The sequence below is a fragment of the Antrostomus carolinensis genome, unplaced genomic scaffold (genome assembly GCF_000700745.2).
Source record: "Antrostomus carolinensis isolate BGI_N321 unplaced genomic scaffold, ASM70074v2 scaffold21476, whole genome shotgun sequence".
NCBI lineage: Eukaryota > Metazoa > Chordata > Aves > Caprimulgiformes > Caprimulgidae > Antrostomus > Antrostomus carolinensis.
Window position 1 is genome coordinate 108,038 of NW_010322775.1, and position 19,872 is coordinate 127,909.

Consider the following 19,872-nt stretch of genomic DNA (forward strand, 5'->3'; position numbering starts at 1 on the left):
CAGGAGCAATTCAGAACTGAAGGATCAGGTCCAGCCTACTGTGGCAGTTTCCTTCCAGCTCCTTTTGGGAATACTTGTTATCTTACTGCTCACATCTGCAATGAAAATTATAAAATAGCACAGTGTGGGACCCAACAACATCTGCTCTGTGAGAGCCCATTAGAAGTCCTGGCCAACGTAACCAGCTATTGCTGTATCATCTTTTGTCAACAGCGAATGGAAACTGTCATAAGAAATATTTGTGGACCCAGAATTTTTTTTTCTAGTTGTTATCTACCATCACCAAGCTGATTTTGTTAAGTAGATCTGGCACTAACAACCAGCAATAACTAATAAATTCAATGTTAAGCTTACAAGGTTCTGACAGATTGTTGGCAGCTGCCTTAAATGCAGGGAAGAGCTCTCCTAGTGTGGGTTGGAAATGCTTATTTATACCATCCTGTGGGTCTGTGTGCCCCAAATTTTGCTGCCTCCTTTTAGATGTCATTAGTACAATGTATTCAAAGGGTATAATAACTGATCAGAAATATAATATCCAGCTACACCAGAGATCAGCACAAATGGATTCAAGATAGGAAGCTCAAGCATAAGCTATTACATTTTTACAGTAAGAATAAGAAACATTTTCATTTATGAATGCAAGATTTGTGGTAAGGATGTAACTAGGCCTCACCATAGATGTTTTTATTTTACTGTGAATGTTTTGGTGATTAGCTTCTCTGTGCTAAGAAGGTTTTAATATTATGCAGATGTCTTATGCTGACTTGCTGTTAATTGGTGAGGGACTCTAGAAGAGACTGGCTACACAACTAAACAAAGTTTGTTCTTAAGCTTCCTTTTAGTGTGCCTTAAAATTGGAAGATGATGTGCTCAGAAGTAGGCACAGGCTTAGGAGTGGGTTAAATAGAGGTCATCTTTGGATCAGTGACAACCAAGTGAAAAAAAATCTTTAGAAAGCCTGAGTGCTCAGTTGCAGTAACAGAGCATGTACACATGGAGACATTTTAGATAATCAAAACCTTGAACAACCACATTTTAGTGGTAAGTGATGCTAAGAAACTGAATAAGCTGAAGTCTCATTGCACAGATTAATCCAAAAGTTCCCAGTTACACAATGGACTGTGAGAACCACAATAGGTTTGTATAGCTGAGCTCCATTTAATATATTTGCATTTTATTATATCCCATTTACTTGGAAGAAGAATCAAGAATCTGTTCCAGCACAGGGTGTAAATGAGTAGTTGACAAGCCTATGACCATTAAAGTCAATGCTGAGTGAGGGGATGAAGAAATTAAAGGAGTAGGAAGCTCTTTCTAATGGAAAAGAGAAGAAAAGAAGTTAAGAAGTTGAATTCTGCATTGAAAGTAAGTTGGGCATCATTGACACACAATTTTTCTCTTTACATGTGATGAAACTATCTCTGGACAGTACAAGATTGATGGTGAAAAATTCAGATCAACTATGTTGCAGTGTCCAAGTTGATCTACAGTTGTTTATAAATCAGATGGTCAGCACTTTCCATCTCTGACTGAGCATTCCCTTCTCTTTCTTACAATATGCCTTACAACTCCATGGCAAGACTTCAGAAATAGTTATAAGTTTCTTTATACCACTACACCAAAAGAGCCTTCTTTCCTCAAAAAGGAAAAATAGAATAGTCTAGAAATATATACTGACATCATGCAGCAACTCTAAAATTCAATTAAAAAAAAATTGCTGACAGTGTTTCACACAACCAAAAGAAATACTTAAAAGTAAAGCACTAAATGCTGTTTTGGAAAGTGTGTGGGTGATGCAAGCAAGCATTGTGCACCATGATGAACTTGCAGAGAAAATGGATAAAGCACAAAAATGTCCCAATTGCCTTTATAACAAACACATCGTAGTTTTGAGTCTGTCTCCTGAAGGTGTCATGCAATGCCCACTAGTCCTTGTACTGGGAAAGGCAGAGAACTACCATTCCCCAGGTTGCCTGTGCAGTTCCTCTGCCATCTTTATCAATGTCCATCATATCTCCTCTCACATGTCTCTCCTTTGGGCTGAAGAGTCTTAGTCTCATCCTTGTACACAACCTTCCAGACCTCTGATTATCCTTGCTGCTGTTGTGTAAACTGGACTAAAAAGGACAAAATACCACACTACATTCTATATTAAGGCGAAGATTTCAGATGTATATGGTCCTTGTGCGACAGGATGCTCTCTGCTCTGTTCTCAAGTCCTTTCCTGATGCTTTCAAACAGATAGTTTGTTTTTTGACTGCTGCTGAGTATTGAGCTCATGTTTTCTTAAGGACAGTTACGCCCCAAGGTCCCACTTGTGTGTGTAAGATTTGGAGCCCATTGGTGGCAGTAACCCCTGGATTGTTCCTCCCTTCTGTGCATAATTTGTTTAGGTTCACTTACAATGAATTTCATGGAGACTGTCTCTGTTACTGTTTCTCTCACCGAAATATCTCTTTGCTTTACTAATAGTAATTGCCCTTCTCTTTCAATTTGTCCAGCTGATCAGCAATTTAGACAAACTAAGAACAATTGTTCCTTACACCACGTGCTGCCTCTCTGTCAGTCCTGATGAAGGTACCATACGCCCAAAAGGTTTTGTGATTGTCTCAAGTGATCTAACAAAATACACGGCTTCTTCGTACAAACAGGAATTTTCATCATCCAAGACCATTGCTAGTGTGAAGGACACTGCAAGGCTTGTGAGCCTCTTCAGCTGTGGACAGAGTGCTCTTTCTTGAGCGGGGAGCAGGATGGGCTCAATGGCCCAGTTTATTTGAACTCTACCCATTTTTTTTCCTTATACATAATATTTTGAAACATGGGTTGAATTGCTATTTGGAATTTACAACTCCAATACCAGGGTAAAGAAAACCTTGCAGCTTGCCTCTTTTTGTGCACTTGAATATATATATATATATACACATAGATATAATTTCCCCCCCCACCCTCCAAAGGTAAATAAAACAAACCAGTATCTGTGTTATTCCCTCTCACAAAGACACATTTGGTACTGTAACTACAGTTTCCTGACCATAAAGGTCTTTGTGACCTGAGGAAACCATGTAGTATGTTCTTCCTCATTAGAGGAAGAAGGGGAATGTCTGTATTACAATAAATATTAATTTCTTGAAAAAAGTTCAGCTGAAGGAAGGGAAAATGCATCAGAGAAATGACAGATCTGCATAAATGGAGTAAACAGCTGTCTTAAACCCTTGGCATTTGTTCTACCTGGCTGAATGTAATCTGGATGACATGTAGATCCTTGTGTGCTTAGGTAGTAATGTTTCCCCTGGCACTAAAGTACAACAAGAAACAATACTGATGCAGTTTGTAAAATGGGAAGAAATCTTGACTGTATTGTCTTACCTTTTTCAGAAGCCGGGGCAAGGTCAATAAAACTTCGACATTTTTCACCTTTAAAAGAAAAGAATTGTTTTAGGAGACAGAAGTTGACTGGCTTTGCTCTACCTCCTCTTTCTAACTGGTGTTCCTGCCATCTCTCCCACCTGAGACTCTATGTGATCATTAAGTTGTCTCACACAGAGAGCAGACATTTACCTGTGCTCCAGCCTGGACCAGAAATGCTGTACTCGCAAGGATGGACTCTCCTCTCCCTTAAGGTTACAGTCCCTTGGTCAGGAGTATGAAATACAGGTAGTGCAGAAAAGTGTTCTCTCTGGTGGTTGGGTCTCTGATGGGTCAGTGCTACTCTCTCCCAAGGCCAGGAATAGTGTTGCACTCCAGATGGAGTAGCATTGGGAAGGCACAGGCCTATTGCACCAACACTTTTGCTCTCCTCATTGTCAGGACAAAGCCTGTGTCCCACCAGGGTCTGACCAAACCTCCCAGTGCCAGCGAGCATTGCCATGGGCACAGGTGCCTCAATAGGCAGATGAGACACGTGACTAGGACAGACAAAACCTGAAGCACAAGCTAAGCAATTGCATAGCATTTTTTAAAAAAGTTTAAAAAGCAGGTAAATGCCCTGCCATGACCATCACACAGCCCTGTGCCACTCCCTCTGCTTTGTGGTTGCTGCACTCATTTATCATTGTAAATGAAATTCTCTCTGTTTAGGACTCCACCTCTGTTTTTGCAGGCATTCTGGAGAAACCTATTGCTTCTGAGCAGGAAATGTATCTTAAGTGTGGATATATTGACCTTTCTTTTTACTTCTTCAGGTAATCAAAGAGATTATAAAATAATTCCTCTGCACTAGGTGCAGGCATACACCAAGGGTACGTGTTTCCTTCAGTAGAGTATGTTCCAAGGTGACCAATAGCCTGCCTGCCTCGAGGAATCAGAGCCCAGCATGCCTGCCAGAGGCAATGGGGAAGAATCCATTTTGCCCTTTAAGACTTTAATTGATGCAAAGGCAGCTTCAGGAGGAGGTTTTTTATTAGTCTTGCTCAATTTTAATTGCACAGTGAAAAGACTGATTTAGTAAATGTGCGCTATTAAAAAAGAATAAACAGTGAAATGCTGGGGTGATGTTGAAGTCAGTGTGTAATTTTTTCTGAGTTATAATTAATTATATGTACAAACCAATATAAAATGTTAATCTTTTTGGTGTCTCTGTTGGTGGGATTGAGATAAACATAACCATTCAAATGATAACTGTGCTGAAATAACAATCTATTATTATAATCCTATTATTACAACTTTTTTTTCAGTTTTAAACCTATGTTAAATATGCTGAAAAGTGTTGTGTGCATAGTCTGTAGTCTGTTTGTCTCTGTACAGGTTGCTATAAAAGAAATGGTTCACTTGACATTGAAATTAACATTTCAATATCTCCGTTGCATAGGGAAGGACTTCTACTCTGTGAATCCAGGCGCTGTCAAGAGGATGGTCAAGGAAAGGAAGTGATACTTGACTTATCAAGCACCGACTCTATTTCAAAACAGGTGGGTAGGGTGGTCAATATCTGAGCAGAAGGAATGTCAGATGAGCATGTTATAAGTTTTAGGACAGACAGACCTGGTGGATCACAGAAATCACAGCATCCTGGAAGTGTTGTGTTGATGAGACCCTGCAGGTCTCTTGTCCAGCCTTCTGTTCAGAGCAGGGCTATCACTAACACCTGATCAGGTCAGCTGTGACTTTGCCCAGCCAAACTGTGAAATACTTTGAGGATGATGATATCCATTCTTTAGTGATTTCAAGGATGGAGTTTCACCCCAGGGCTGCACTACCACTTCTCTGGAGAAGTGCTTCCTTATGCCCAACCTGAACTCCTCTAGCTGCTATGTCATCTTTGTAGTCATCCTTCCTCTATTTGTAGGGACATGAACAAGCCCAACTTTCTCAATTTTTCATACATGGTGTACTTTAGGCCCTGACCAAGAAATCCAGGGAAACAGGTGGACTAGAAAAGATACTGTGCTGTAAGGAATCATTCTTATCCAAAGCCTCTGAGTTTTAGGGCATGAGGTACATCAGGAGTGCATTGACATATAATCAAGGGAATATAGGGAGAGTGACCTTTAGATTTGGACTTGATATAAGCAGATTAAGCAGGATTTTTCATTCTAGCTGTATGGATGTGTGGTTTTGGTTTGGTTTTGTCAGTTTTTGTTTTCACATGTAAGCTATTACTTTTATCACAGCTTTATTTTAACCTGATTTCAAGCTAACTGGTTAGTACTGAGTCATCTCTCACTTGTGCTTGCACTGAATCTGAAGCCATATTACTGAAAGCCTTTAACAAATACCTGACTCTCAGCACGTTATCGCAAGACAGCCAAAGGGGAATGACGTTGGCTACTACAGCAACCTGCACAGGCTGTTCTGAGAGTTGGAGATAGACATTTTTCAGAAAGGCACTTTCAGATACATGGCAAGGTACAAAGCCTTTCTGACACGCATGGGTACTGAGGACACTGATGGTACCACAGCATTTGGCTGCAGGTGCCTCGTAGAGAGTGTGATCACAGACTATTTGGAGGAATGCGCATTCTTGTTCTCCCTCAAACCAGCTTGCTCAAAACACCATCTCTCCCAGGAGAGCTGGCTGTGGCTGAGGCCTCCAGTTGAAATAATCTGAACAGAAAATGCTGGAGTGTCCAGAAAAAGTCCTTTTGGAGCTATAGCGCAAACAATGACTGTAGATTGGAGACAGAGAAAAGCCTGGAAGGAGGTCACTTCACTTTCAATGGCTGATACAATGGCTAAAGGTTGTGGTAGGAATTGCACAAGCAGTTTCTGATGAAGAGAACTTCCCTTCGTTGTTCCTGTTGCTGGAGCGCTGGCAACCAACCCCTCCTACATTTTCAATGGTAACCACTGGTGGTATTTATAGACCATATTCAAACTTCAACATGCAGACATGCATCTCACTGAGAACTGAAGATGTCAGCAGTGCTTTCACTGTTCCTCTTAGGATTTATTCTAAGTTATTTTTGGGTATCTTGTATAACTGATCTCTTAAGCCCTCTTAAGTTTAATTTTAGACTTGGAAGAGTTTATCCTGCTGTGCTGCCCTTTTCCAGATGCATCTTCTCCTCATAACCAGGCTCCTGGAGAGTCTTTAGAGATTACAGGAAAGGCTGTTTGGAGATGCAACAAGAACAGTGTTTAGGATTCATCCCCCTGATAGTCCTGCCTCCATCCAGTTATGGCAGTGATTCTGACAGAAGAGGAAGCCAAGGAGTGATCTTTCCTGCACATAACTCACATAGAAAGAAGTGTGACCTGGCTTGAATACTCTCCACTTCCATGCAGGAGCAATGGCCACGTACAGTGCATGTGAAGCTCTCTGGAGCTCAGCAGTGTTAGGAAGCTGCTGGAGGCTGAGGATAGAGGACCAAATGACCACCAAAACATCAATAAGAGCAAAGCTCTTGGTACTGGCTTCTTCTGTGGCTTCCCAAGGGTGAGGTAGAAACATCATCTATGCAAACCCTTGCAAATGCATTCCCTCTTAACCAGGCTGGCTCTGCATGGGCTCAGTTGTGTTTCTGCTGGTCTTTCTAAGAAAGGGGTATGGGTCATAGAGGCCTGTAGGTCCAGGTACCAGGAACTGGAAAGCCCCAAATTTGTGTCTGTTTTTCTTCAATGAATCCGAATTAATTAATATACCCCTGAACATATTCATGTCTGTGTCTATTTGTAATTCACTAGGGAACTTCAAACTGAACCAGCCAGAGAGTGAGAGGAAATGTATCTGGAAAGCCCAAGGTCTGAGCTGGTGGCTAGGTAAGAGCCTTGAGGTCTTGGTATGGATGTAAAGCCTCTGACAATATCTGAAGGACCATTATTGTGATGTGCTTGAGCATCTACAGAGGGAAAGGATGTGCATGTTTCACTGGTGATGTGCAAACCTGCTTAGCCAGAGAGGAGGAAGAGGAGTGAGCTAGCTGATGGGAGTGATGCTGTTGTTTCTGTGGGTGCTGGTAAAGGCACAGCTCTCTCTGGGTTGGTCTGTGTGGCCATGTTAGTGTTGTGTGTGTGCGTGTGTGTATGTGCACCTGCATCTTGAATGCATGCCTAGCCTGAGCTGGGAAGGACACCAGCAGCCAACAGGCAAGGGATGAGAAATTCCCTGGGTCTTATAGTCCCCTGGGCTCAGCTTCCCAGGGTCATTTCCACAGACAGGCTCATTGAGATTTTTCCCATTTCATGGCTCTGCAGCTGCGGAAGCTCTCACAGCACTGCAGGTCAAATGTTTTCCAGTTCTTCAGTAGTTTCTACTGAAAAAAGCTCATCTTTGGGCTTCTGTGTGTTCTTAGGAAACAGTGTACAGGAAGATGTGACTTTTATCTGTGCGTCCAGAGTATAACTCAGTAAACTGGTGGTTTAGACTGGAAATTGGGCAGGGAGCAGAAAACATGCCAAAAAAAGTTATAGGCTTTAAGACAATAATCTAAGTTTATAACACAGCTGCTGTAATAGCAAAGACCAGAAGCTGATGTCCTGGATCATACCTATTGGTCTTACATTTCCAAGTTCTCTATGAGCCAGTGATAAATTCCTCATTAATAACCAAGGCAGCAAAATAAAAACAACTCTGAAATATCCTAGTTTGTGTGTCTTCCAACTGCACAGTTTCAAAATATTCTAGTTAATTTGACTTAAAAGTAATCCGGCTGTTCTGACTGAAAGAAGTATCTCTGTTATAGCTCTGCTTTTCATCTTGCAAAAAAAAAAAAAAGCTGTCTGTATTCCCTTACTCTGCACAAAATTTCATGAGTTCAAAAGTACAGTTCTGATGGAAATTGAAATGATTAAATTTCATTTAAACAGCATTCCCTTTTAGTAACACTGGCTCCTAGCCTACGAAAGACAAGGTCCCCTTTTTTCCCCAATAGGCCCTAACAAATCTTTATCTCTCCAATTATATCTGAAGTCATGTGATTCTGATGAGATCCCACATCATCTACTGAGAGTAAAATCATTGTATTTGTCTAAAAAAAGATGTAACCCTCAAGGGAAACCAGCCTAGATGAGGCTGAGGACTGCAACACAACTTCAATGAAATGAAGTACTACATCAGGGAAAATGCAGGTTAATGAGCTCACTCAGACTGAGTTGTATCAGGTTAACTAATGAGTGAAATATTCCACTTTTGATTAAACTGATCCCAGACAGAGAATTTAATTGAATTTTTTCTAATGAAAAATGGAATATTAATCTGCAAAATCAACATTTTCCAGTTGACCATGTTGATTTTGCTGGAGCAGTATTTTCTTCCGGAAAATAAACAACTTCACACAGAATTACATTAAAATATGTCTTGAGCTATGAAAATAATTGCTTTTTCTCACTCTGACAGCTGTCATTCATAGCTGGTGCCCATCAACATTTGTCTTACTTCCAAGTAACATGAAAATTTCTTCAATTTCTCAGCCTCTGCTGAGATAACTCGCCATCCTTTTCCCTTTTGGGGTTGTTTTTAAATTTGAATGCTATACAAGTGTTCTCTTTCAGCAAACTCAGACTCTTAAAACTTTCTACCTTTTAAAGTGTAAAAGCTTAAAGCTTTCCACTTTTTTATTTCAGGCATGCATTTTTCCTCAATTCACATATTCACAAAAAAATGTTAAGAATTTCATCAGAGGGGTATCATCTGCACTCTGGAGTTTCCTCTTGGTTTGCTGGAGCAGTAGGTAGCTGCACAGGGGCAGAGGGTGCGAGCAGAGCAGGTGTGTTTGTGCTAACTGGGACTATGTGCCATGGCAACTATGTTTTCTGTGCTGAGACTCTGCCTGATGTGAAAAATCTTGCACAATATCTGAAAGTAAACATCTCCACAGGCTGCTCTCAAATCATATCTAATAGAAATACATCCAAGTCACAAGACTTATCTGATTACCTTGGCAAGACCTGATGGATGTGTACATACATCTGTCATTTGGAGAGCTAGAAAATAGTTCAGATTTCTAAATGATTGGGAGAATCAAGGAAACAATGGTGCTGAGAGAAGCTTTCAATAATTCTGGTGTAAAATTAGAGCTGGCCTTATAATCTGGAAAACATTATATCAGACTAAGTTCTGAGCTGCTTTAAGCATTTCAAACCAGGGAACAGGAAGAGGAGGTTTTTTACCTGTTCAGCCCACAGGTGACCATCTGCCACACTGTGCTTACTCTGTGCTAATGTTAATATGCCAAAATAAACTAGTTATTGGGGTCCACTCTCTGTGGGACTATAAGGTCTCCCCAGAAAACTGTGAAAGACTAGAAATGATGCTTTTTGCAGAACATGTAGCTGATACATATACCTCATTGTGTAGAGTCTGTCATGCCTTCTACAGCCTCCCATGTGACTGCATTAGCAGTTCCATTCAGGCTGGTGATTAACAAAGATCAAAGCAGTAAGTAACCAGTAAGACCCTAAAGCCCTGGTCATAGAAGAAATGTGGTTCAATAGCTCCCACTCTTTGCAATTATTAGCTGTGGATCAATGTGGATTCTCTTTTAACCATGCCAATGCTTCTCTCCAGATAGTGCCCAAACAGAGTATTTACACTGGATCTGTGCCCTAGCTCTGGAGATACATAAGCAGGGCAGGCAGAGATGAAAGTCCCTGAAAGCAAAGAAGGAAATTCCTTTTCATGGGCAGGATTACTTCAGAAGATGAAAACACCAGCAGCTGAAGTGTGCCAAAATGGAGGGAAAGACAGATTCAGGACAGAGCGTCTGATGGTGTGGCATGTCACTGTGAACATGAATCCTGAGGCTGCAGCTTTGAAACGTGTACAAGTGACTGTAGGTAAGAGGCAAAAGGACTGCTGGAGGGGAGGGGCCTTGAATGTCAGAACCTGTGCTACATCAACCTGTATTTCTTCTCCACAGTTAACACTGTAACAGTATTTCTTCCCTGGTTTGCCCATCTGTCTGTTCCTCTTAGCCATTGCAATTTAGGCTGCCTGTTTCAAAGTGAACTCCAGAAACTTCTCCTTCCTTCCCTACCCAAAGACACTCAATTGCTATTTGGAGTGAGGCAGCCTGTTTTTCCAGGCAGGCACACCTGACTATGGAAACTGAGCCAACCTTAACCTTTCAGTCACAGACTTTAAAGGAAACACTGCAATACACTGCCAATGAATATCCAGTTTTTGAAATTAAGTTTAAAAGGTCATACTTGCATTTCTTCTTGTGAACCTTATTTCCAAGCTTGTACCTAGTAACTTTGCAACAAATTCTCATTGAGTGGTTTTTATCTGGCTAGCTGAAGCACAGTGAAATCAGGCTGAATAACAGAAAGACGTGTTTTTTGGTCTCTTCAAATCTAGTGAGTCTAGACATGGTGGAATGTCTCTACTTCCCAATCAGTTCCCATGTTTTAAGTGTGGTTTGTGTCTTTTTTCCCCACCAAATGCATCCAAATGCAAGGTGGAACACCTTAAAGTTAATTTTGTTTGCTTGTGGCTATTCTACAAGCCACATCACTCCATCTGCTTCTTATTTACTGTCTTCTGTAGTAATTTGTAAGCTAGATCAGCAATGATTTATATTACCGTTGCCAACAAGAATACTGAATAGCATTACTCCAGTTCATGATTAACAGAGGATCCTGCTAGAAGCAGCCCTATTCCCTGCCAAGTCCCCATTTTTGAGATCTGTCGGTAAGCCAGTTCTGTTAATTCCATATAAAGAAAGCTTTAAAATCAGGATTGAATCTGGTGTAATTGAAAAACCATGGGGATACCATGATGATTGATATTCCATCCCATATTTATTTCTGTCGCCCTGAATGCATGTTTATATTGTGCACTAACTGACACTGGGGTATGTATCTCAGTTCTCTTTGAAATACAGGACCTATGTGTTAGTCTTCCAGCACTTCGCATTTTATTCCATTGCAGAGGAACTCCCAGAACCCCTCAGATGCCTCCTTTAAGGCTGCTGGGTTAAATGGTTGATGACAGACACATCCAAAGAAAAAACAACACAGTTTCTGCTCATGAGGTAGAGGGCAGTTTATTGAATAAGAAGTGGCTCACTGCCTAGTCCCTTACTCTGTTATGAGTAAGCCTGCAGGGACTTTACATCCACATTTTATGTATGATAGATGTCTGTACAGCTAGTCTGTCTAGTAGGATCAGGAGGATCTAAAATCCAAAATTCCCAGTGCACTGCAGACACAAGAGATCCCCAACATCCTATAAAAGACTGAATGTCTGTAATAAAGCAATCACCACCACAGAAACCACAGCTATCACGTACCACAGGAAAAGAGCAAGAGACATCATGAGGAACATGAACAGATCTGAAGGTTCTTATCATATAGCATAAATTCCTATGGCCAAGCCTGTCTTATTCTGTAAGCACAAGAATGGAATTGTTAGGAGTTCACAAGTGCTTTTCTGAAATGGACCCTTCCCCGTGCTGTAAAAGAAGGCAAAAATTCGTTACTCTCCCTGTTATCTAGCCTAAGGGAGATTTCCCTTCTGATCCCAAATTAGATCATCAGTTTAATGTTCAGTGCATGAGCAGACATACCAATTAGATACTGAGAAGCTGTAATAATGTCGACAGCAGCAAAGCAACCTCCTCACATGCTGTCTCCACCTGTAGCCAATTTCTGATGCTTTAGAGAAGGCATAAAACCCTCCAGAAAATGTGTTATGCATCAAGTCAGCAACTATTTTTTCCTTGGCTCCCACTGATGACCAGTGGGAACCATGAAGGATGAATTCATGTAATGGAATATAGACATGGTGTGAGCAAGGCAGTCAAACCAACACGACTCCTTTCAGGCCTCCTTAAAATACCAACAGGTCAGCTATGCCAGACTCACTCCAAGCTTCCTCATGCCAGAAGCATTCCTCTTCCCTCACACAGTTCTTTCAGTGACTTTAAGAAGTATCCATTTCAGCCCATGGATTTCCTTTGCTCACACTGCCCTCTGTGGAGGTGAAGTCCAGAGATGTGCTTTCTGGGAATCCCTCCTTGGATTTTCACTTGTTTTCTCAATGACAAGTTACTTAAGTTGTATTCTTTTTTTGATATTTATCCAAATATATATAAAATACCATCACCCCTCTAAATCTTCAATTTGTTATACTAAAGAGGAACAATTTTTCTTTTCTTTTCTTGAAGGAGATTCTCTTTTCCTTAACTACCCTGGAAATCCCACTCTGCCTCTATTTTACCTCACTCTTTTTCTTACCATAACTATGCACGATGGCATTAACCGAATGCGCTGGTGTTACCTGTGCCCTGCACAGCAGTGCTCATTCTTCCCTGTAATAACTCTTGTCCTTTATATCGCAGCACTTTGTCAGCTCATGGTCACCCCACAGTCAAATACTGGCCCACAACTTGTTTCTTATCTTTTGCTCGTGATTGAGAACTACCTGTGACCTCACAGAATCTTATGCCTTAGTGTTTGGTGCTTTTATTTTTTTTTATTATTATTTTAATACTATTCTTGCAACTCTATCAGACCTCCTCATATTTTTAGTTATGCAGAAAAACCTCTCCTCACTAATGCCAATATTCCCAGTCTTTGTGTCACAGCATATGTAAGGAGTGCATTTAAAGTAGGATTATTCTCTTCATATCAAGATTTCTGTGTTAGAAATGGCAACTGCTTAAACAGATTCTTTTTTGGCCACTGAGGAAAACATGTAATCCCAGGGCTCAGTCCATCCTATGCGAGGAGGTATTTAATCTCCCTAAGAAGTACTCCCTACTTTCTACTGACTGTAATGATGATGTTGATCAGTTTAGGCACAGATATCTACATTTGCCAGTGCCCACAGGTTTGCTATGGGATTCTCCTTGCCTTTTTTTTTTTTTTTTTAAATGAATTAGGTGACATGAATTCATGAATTGTATCCCTAGTTCTTTTTCCTAGATTGCTAATCTCAGCAATAACAGAATCAGTCCCAAAACCAAATTTGAGGACAATTAAAAATATCTAATCTCCATTGTGATATTACTTGCCAGATCCTCCTTGTAAGACTGTTCTTTAACCAGTTTACAATCTATTTATCCCCATCATAAATAATATAAAGTAAAATTTCACCACAGATTCAAGCAAAAGGTCTGCCTACTTCGCTATCTTTGTATTGTCATCCAATAGTAGATACTTAGGGAAGAACAAAGGGTTGAATGTAGTGTGATTCTGCTCCTGTACTCTCCTTGTGATATCAGTACTGCATCAGTAGTTCAGGGATTTCCTGATCAGCAGTTGCTCTCAAATCATTATGTGAGTAACATGAATGGATATTTCCTCTTTGGATCCATGCAGTTCCCAGTTTTGGCCTTCACACCATTCCCTAGCAGGGAGCTCCATAGGAAGGAGTGTTTCTTTTTGTCTGTTGTGCCTTATTGTTCTTAAATCATGGAAGAAGTCAATGATATTTCTTGTCTGATCTCTGTCATTCCTTGTTGATCCCCATCAATATCATAGTGCTCTGTACAGTGTGCCTTCATTTCAGCCTGAAGAGGCTCAGGCTGTTTAGCATTCCCCAGTGTGGAAGCATGTCCACATTTATCACTATGTTGCTACAGGTCTCTCCGTTCTCTGTAGTTCTTTTGTAAAGAATTTTCAACGGGACATTCCGTCAAATGTGTTTTTATAAATCCATAGAGACTGGGTTGAATGCATCACCCTTGTCTAAGAAGTGATTCATCTTGTTAAAAGATTTACTTTTAGCAAAACCCTACCTTTGATAAAACCCATCTGTTGCTATGTACTGAGTGCTTTCCTGAAAACTGTCCTAAGGTTGCTGGGTCAAGTAGCCTGTATAATTTTTTTCCAGTCTTTGTCTTATTTGAATACAGCAATGTGCAGATTCTTGCTACTAAACCTGCATTTTCATGTGCCAATTATTTCAGCATCCTCAGATGGAGATTATCCAGAGCCCCTGGGTTTCAGTTCCTCTATTGCTGGAAATTTTATCTTTAAGATGGAGCTTTACCTCCTCAATTCCTTTTACCACTCTTAAACTCTTTCCTTCCTAAACAATTTATAACTAGCAATTTTTACATTCCAGTCATGTGAATAACCCACCAGGTTTCAGTCATGTCAATTATATTTCTCATAATCCAGCAAGAATTCCCAATTCCTCTTGCTTTTAATTATATACTCAGAAGGTGCTTCTCCCTGGTCCCTCCCTCTGGACACCTGCCTACGGTGAATCACATATGCTTATTATTACACTGTGGCAGGGGAGAAGGTTGATGCAGTGCTGCTCCGGATCTGTGAAAGTGTATGGCCAGTTCATGTCTTTGATATTTCTCATAATCCAGCAAGAATTCCCAATTCCTCTTGCTTTTAATTATATACTCAGAAGGTGCTTCTCCCTGGTCCCTCCCTCTGGACACCTGCCTACGGTGAATCACATATGCTTATTATTACACTGTGGCAGGGGAGAAGGTTGATGCAGTGCTGCTCCGGATCTGTGAAAGTGTATGGCCAGTTCATGTCTTTGTATGTTACAGACTCATTCCCTTCTGCAGGATACACTTCTCTTGTTCTTTGACTCCTTCTCAAATGTGCATTTAATATCCGTATTTATGGCCCATTTTGATGCATCCTTACATACCATGTAAGTTCCACTCTACCATTTACTCCTTAAAGAGAGCTAAGGAATATGTGGTACAGAGCATACAAAGAGCTACAGACCCCCTGCCCTCAAAATGTAATTCCAGGAATATAAAACAAGCCTATGCATACCCACTCCTGATCTCCCTGGCTTCTACAGAGAGTGGTGAGCAGCATGGAAAGGCTTGGTTTTTACTTTATGGGTCAGTACTCTTAAAAGGCACCTAGGCAGCTGCTTTTGCTTATGAATGTGGATGTTATTACTGAGATTGCTTGTTCATTAGCAACAAAACAAGGTCCAATTTAATGTTTTTTTCTATTAAAATCAAAGCAAACACACTATTGAGTAAAATCAGCTGACTTCTTATTGCTTCACAGCTCTCATCCTCTTCTGTCTGTTGGAATAAGTTATGCCACCTTATCTACTTCATGTGTTAATGTTTTCATGGCATGTATGTTCTTGACTTGTGGAATCTACCTGCTAGTTTACCACTGCTGCTATTAGCACAGCACTTGTCTGGTATCTTGTGAGGTGTCCAGTTCTGACACAAGCAGGTGTGAAATAAGATATGCACTCAAAGTCATACTGAAAAAGAAATGAAAGGATAGAGAGCTTGTCTCTGAGAAGCCTGGCCATAGCCAAGGAATGCATGGCCCAGGAGAAGGCACCAAGCACCCTGGGCAGCGTGCGGTTGCAGAACAGGACTCATGACCACCATGATCTGCAGAGCTCATATGGTGTGTATCTCTTCTTCTGGAGACTAGGTGCATTGCTCTTACAGAAATCACTTCCACCCATGTGGGATCCAAAGCATTGAACCTACTTTGACAGGAAGAGCCTTCATCCTCCTTTTAGTAGTCTGGGACTCAGCATACTTTTGAGTCAGAAATTGTACTAAATAATTACAGGACTCACCCACCAATGCAATATATATGCTCATGTCCTTCTGTTCCCAGAGGGGATTCACAATCGTATTTCTCAGGTACTAAATGCTTTTCAGATTCTTCAGCTGTCCTAGACTCTAGATTTGCAAATTATTTCAGAAATAATCACAGCACTCAATCTCTGTTAGAGCTGTCAGTGAAAACTAGAAACCTGCAACAAGACGAAGGCCTGCTTCGCTAGTCTGTGCAGAGTGTATGGCATGCTTTTTGCACCTCTGCCTCTGGAATCTAAATGAACATTTCAGATAAGCAGTGAGAAGACACTCAAAAATTGATTTTGATTGCAGCCTAAGTGTCGTTTTAAGGTGTGACTGAGTCACAGCCCTTCCAGCCAACTGGAAGAACTACAATCCTATCCTTCCTTGCAGTATCAGTCTTCTGGGAACTTGTCCTGTTGTGTCTGCACTACAAGATCTGCTGCGTTTCAGCTGCACCAGTGCAGAGAGCAGGAAGTTTTGATAGTGTCATGATTGTAAGGAGAGATAAATCAAAAGCCTGGTGGCTAGATGAAGAATGTGGCTCACAGCTGGGAATCTTAGGAGTCTCTGGAGAGTTTTGACAGCATCACAACCACAGAGAGTGTTACTGGCATTCATGTGTCGCTGCTGGGACTCATGTTGCTTAGCTTCAGACATCAGGAGCTGTAGGGATGGTGCTGACCATGGGCTGTGGCCGTATGTTCTGCTGACAGAGGTGTGAGGCTATGGAGTGGCTACTGAAAGGACTTGGCCTGGAGGAAGGCTGTTGTTGCAGTCATTTTCAGTATGCTATTGGTAAAGCTTTAAGGAAAGTGTTATTGTAAGTATGGAGTGCATTCGAGGCCAGGATTTTGACTAATTTAATACACTAATGTCTGTGTGCTTAGTGCTATTTTCTGGTTGTTCTCCTGGCATCCTAGGGTGTTTATTAACAACACGGTGACTGTATGACTTGTAATACCTACAGAACTGTAGTCAGTAAGTGTGCTGTGGACAGTGTGATGAGCCTATGGGATGGATTACTCACAGATATATTGAGTGTTGTGGGTGTATATATAAGCACGATCACTGTGCTATTGGATTGGGGCTGGCTGGTGCCTCACTGCCCTGGAGCTCAGATAAAATAATCACCAGTCAGGCTGCAAAAGGTCATGACAGTGTCCTGACAGTCTGGTGTTACAAACCCGTAAGTCTAAATGAAGTCCTTTCATGTTTTGTTTTGGGGTTTTTTCTATGTTGATGCTCTTAGTGACAAATTCAGATCTGTGTTCATTACACAGTTCCTGTCCTTACCAGAGAACTACAGTAAACGCTGAACGATGCAGCTGTCTTTCTAAGCCAATATATCCCTGTACCTGGCTGGATTCTTTCTAGAGGTTGGTCACTCCTGGTCTGCTAACTGAAGAGTACTTTTCACCAGGTTAGTGTTTCAAATAAGAGGAAACACCCATGTGTCTGCTATGGTGGTGCGGGGAGGGAGAAACAGCCCTCTCCTGCTTTCGCCATGACTTTCTAAAGCTGGCTTCCAACTATCTCCTGAAATCACCCACTACAGCACAGCTTTGTTTACCCAGTATAGAATACATCACTGTATTTCTCTTCTCCCACAGATAACTCAGTTTTCTGAGTGGGCTAGAGTCACACAGTTACGAGTTATCTCACACATACATCTTGGCTTGGAAAGCCTTCAATAACTGTCAGAAATTTGAGCATGTTTGATCATCCCAATCCCAGCTAAGACATTCAAAAAGTCAGAGTCTTGAGCTGCTCACTCAGGCTGCTGTGGCCTAATTTTATTTCAAAATCAGTAAGACAAAACATCTTTTTTCTATACTTTTTTTTTTTTCTAATGTCAAGAGGGTTACTTTGCTGCACTCATTTCAGTGTGGAGCTTGGACAGTCCTGAGGCTGGAGTTCACAAACTTTCCTTTTCATACATTAAGTTGAGTTTTAACAACCAACTAATTCTTGAAGCACTATCATCAAAAATAGCAGTGAGTACACACAGCACCATGGGATGAAATGGACTGTGAGCTGCTCCTCAAGTTTGCCCCACTTTATAGTACATCCTTACAGAGCAGTTTTACTAAGATCTCATAAACTTCCCATTACCAGAGAGGTTGTGTCCCCAGAGACACAACACGTCAGATGATTAACTGTTCCTCCCTCCCAACACTAGTGAAGGACCAACTATCCAGCCTACTCCTTGGGCAATGGCACGACAGAATGGAAACAGCCCAGCAAGGAGGAACCAATATCCATGAGCCATCATCATCTCATACTGTGTCACATTTGTAAACTTTATTCTCCAGTCACATAATCTAGAAAAAAGCTTTTTAAAAAAAGGAGTTTGGATGTTAGCTCTACTAGACAGCTCTGGGAGTAGGGACTGTCAGTTTGCATCTGTTGAGACTTAAATCAGTCCATGGCTGCTACCTTCCATCTACCCTCCAGTGTTTTATTTCTTGGTAAGTGCCAGGGTACAGCAGAGGAAATGAATGTACTGATAAGCTGGAGAGATGTCTTCTCCTGTGATTCTCGGCAAGTAAATGGCTGAGCAGGAAAGAGAAGTGAGCTTTCTTGTGCCCAGTTGTGCCTTTTAACTGCCATTTCTCTACTCTACTTCAATAAACATACAACCCAGCCACCAGGAAAGGTTTGTGGGTGGTCACTTACTTAAGGGATGCCAGAAAAGAGGAAGTGTATGCTACAGCCTGATAAAAACTGTGACCTTTGTGCTTTCCCCCTCATTCAGACCACTGCTCTGGGCATTATTTTGGGGGCAATTACAATTAGATGTCAGAACCTCCTTAGCAACTACCAGCCACTGTCTTTTGTGCGCTCCATGGAGCAGCTCCCAGAAGGGAAGCACTGACCAGTCTCTGGCTGCAGTGCCCATGAGGGTAGCACTGCTTATCAGAGGTTCAGCTGTGTTTCGAGTACAGACCCTGCATCAGCCAGCAGGTAAACAAGCAAATCCTTGCTCTTGCTGGAAACAGGTTGCTTTTCAACAAAGAACTGTTAAAATTCTGCCTCTCTCTGCAGGGCAAATCTGCTTTAAGATACAGCACAGAACAGCTTGCCTGTGTGTTTATCACACTGAGCCAAACACAAAGCAACACAAGCTGGAAGGAAGTTGTCTCATACTTACCAGCAGCATTGATATTTTCCTCACAGGAGTACCAGATCCCAGTGTGGAAATACCTGAAAAGGAAGCGGTCATCTCCCGTCTCCCAGCTGTAATGAACCACATTCTTGTTTGTCTCATTTGCAGTCTCATTCCCACTGTAGTTGAGGCAGTTTGTCTTCTTCTCTTTCCCACAGCTCGGCTTGGGGACCCTCTGTGTGCCCTCACACCAGTGGGTCGTAATAAAAGCTGTTGTAGAGAAGAGGAGAGCCATCAGATTCAGACTCACTGCTAGCAGGGCTCTGCATCTTCGATTTGTCTTCATGGTAAATCCGCCCTCCCTCCCCCTCCTGCTGAGAGAAGAAGTCAAAGGGTTTTGTTTTATTTGGGAGGGGGGGGAGGCAGTTCAAAGCCTCTCAAGATTCAGAATCCAGTTTTCCAGGCATCAAAACTCTCAGCTTCTTCCAATCTGTTGTTGTAGCAGTGAAGGAAATGCTGCAGCCAGATTCCCATTCTTCTCTTCACTTGAAATCCTGCCTTTGTACGTTAAAGGAGCAGCTGCAGGCGCGGGAGTGCGGCCGTCCTCTTGTAGTCAGTGTGCTTCAGTGCGCTGGCAGGATCAGAGAGGGTCTGTCTCACAAAGAGCACCAAGAGCAAGTGAACATCTGCTCGGGTACCACACATGATCCCAAGGGGCTCTGCAGCCTCCTCCGCTGGGAGACACCTGCAGGCTGCGGGACTCGCTGTCCTCTGCTCCCCTAGGATGAAGCAGGAGAAACTCGGCGGGAGGCAGGCAGCAGGGACAGCTGCTGCCGGCTG

The 19,872-nt window shown here is 41.8% G+C and overlaps 1 protein-coding gene across 1 annotated transcript in view; it reads right to left on the minus strand.

Moving 5' to 3' along the window:
• The window catches only part of GSG1L (GSG1 like), a 48,228-nt gene extending 28,850 nt beyond the window's left edge, over positions 1 to 19,378 (minus strand). Inside the window, exons 1-2 of the mRNA XM_029085553.1 lie at positions 19,078 to 19,378; positions 3,370 to 3,417 (exon numbers count right to left, since the gene is read on the minus strand). Coding sequence (XP_028941386.1) covers positions 3,370 to 3,417; positions 19,078 to 19,378 — 349 coding nt within the window. The remainder of the gene's footprint in view (positions 1 to 3,369; positions 3,418 to 19,077) is intronic.
• Between the last annotated feature and the right edge of the window lie 494 nt (positions 19,379 to 19,872).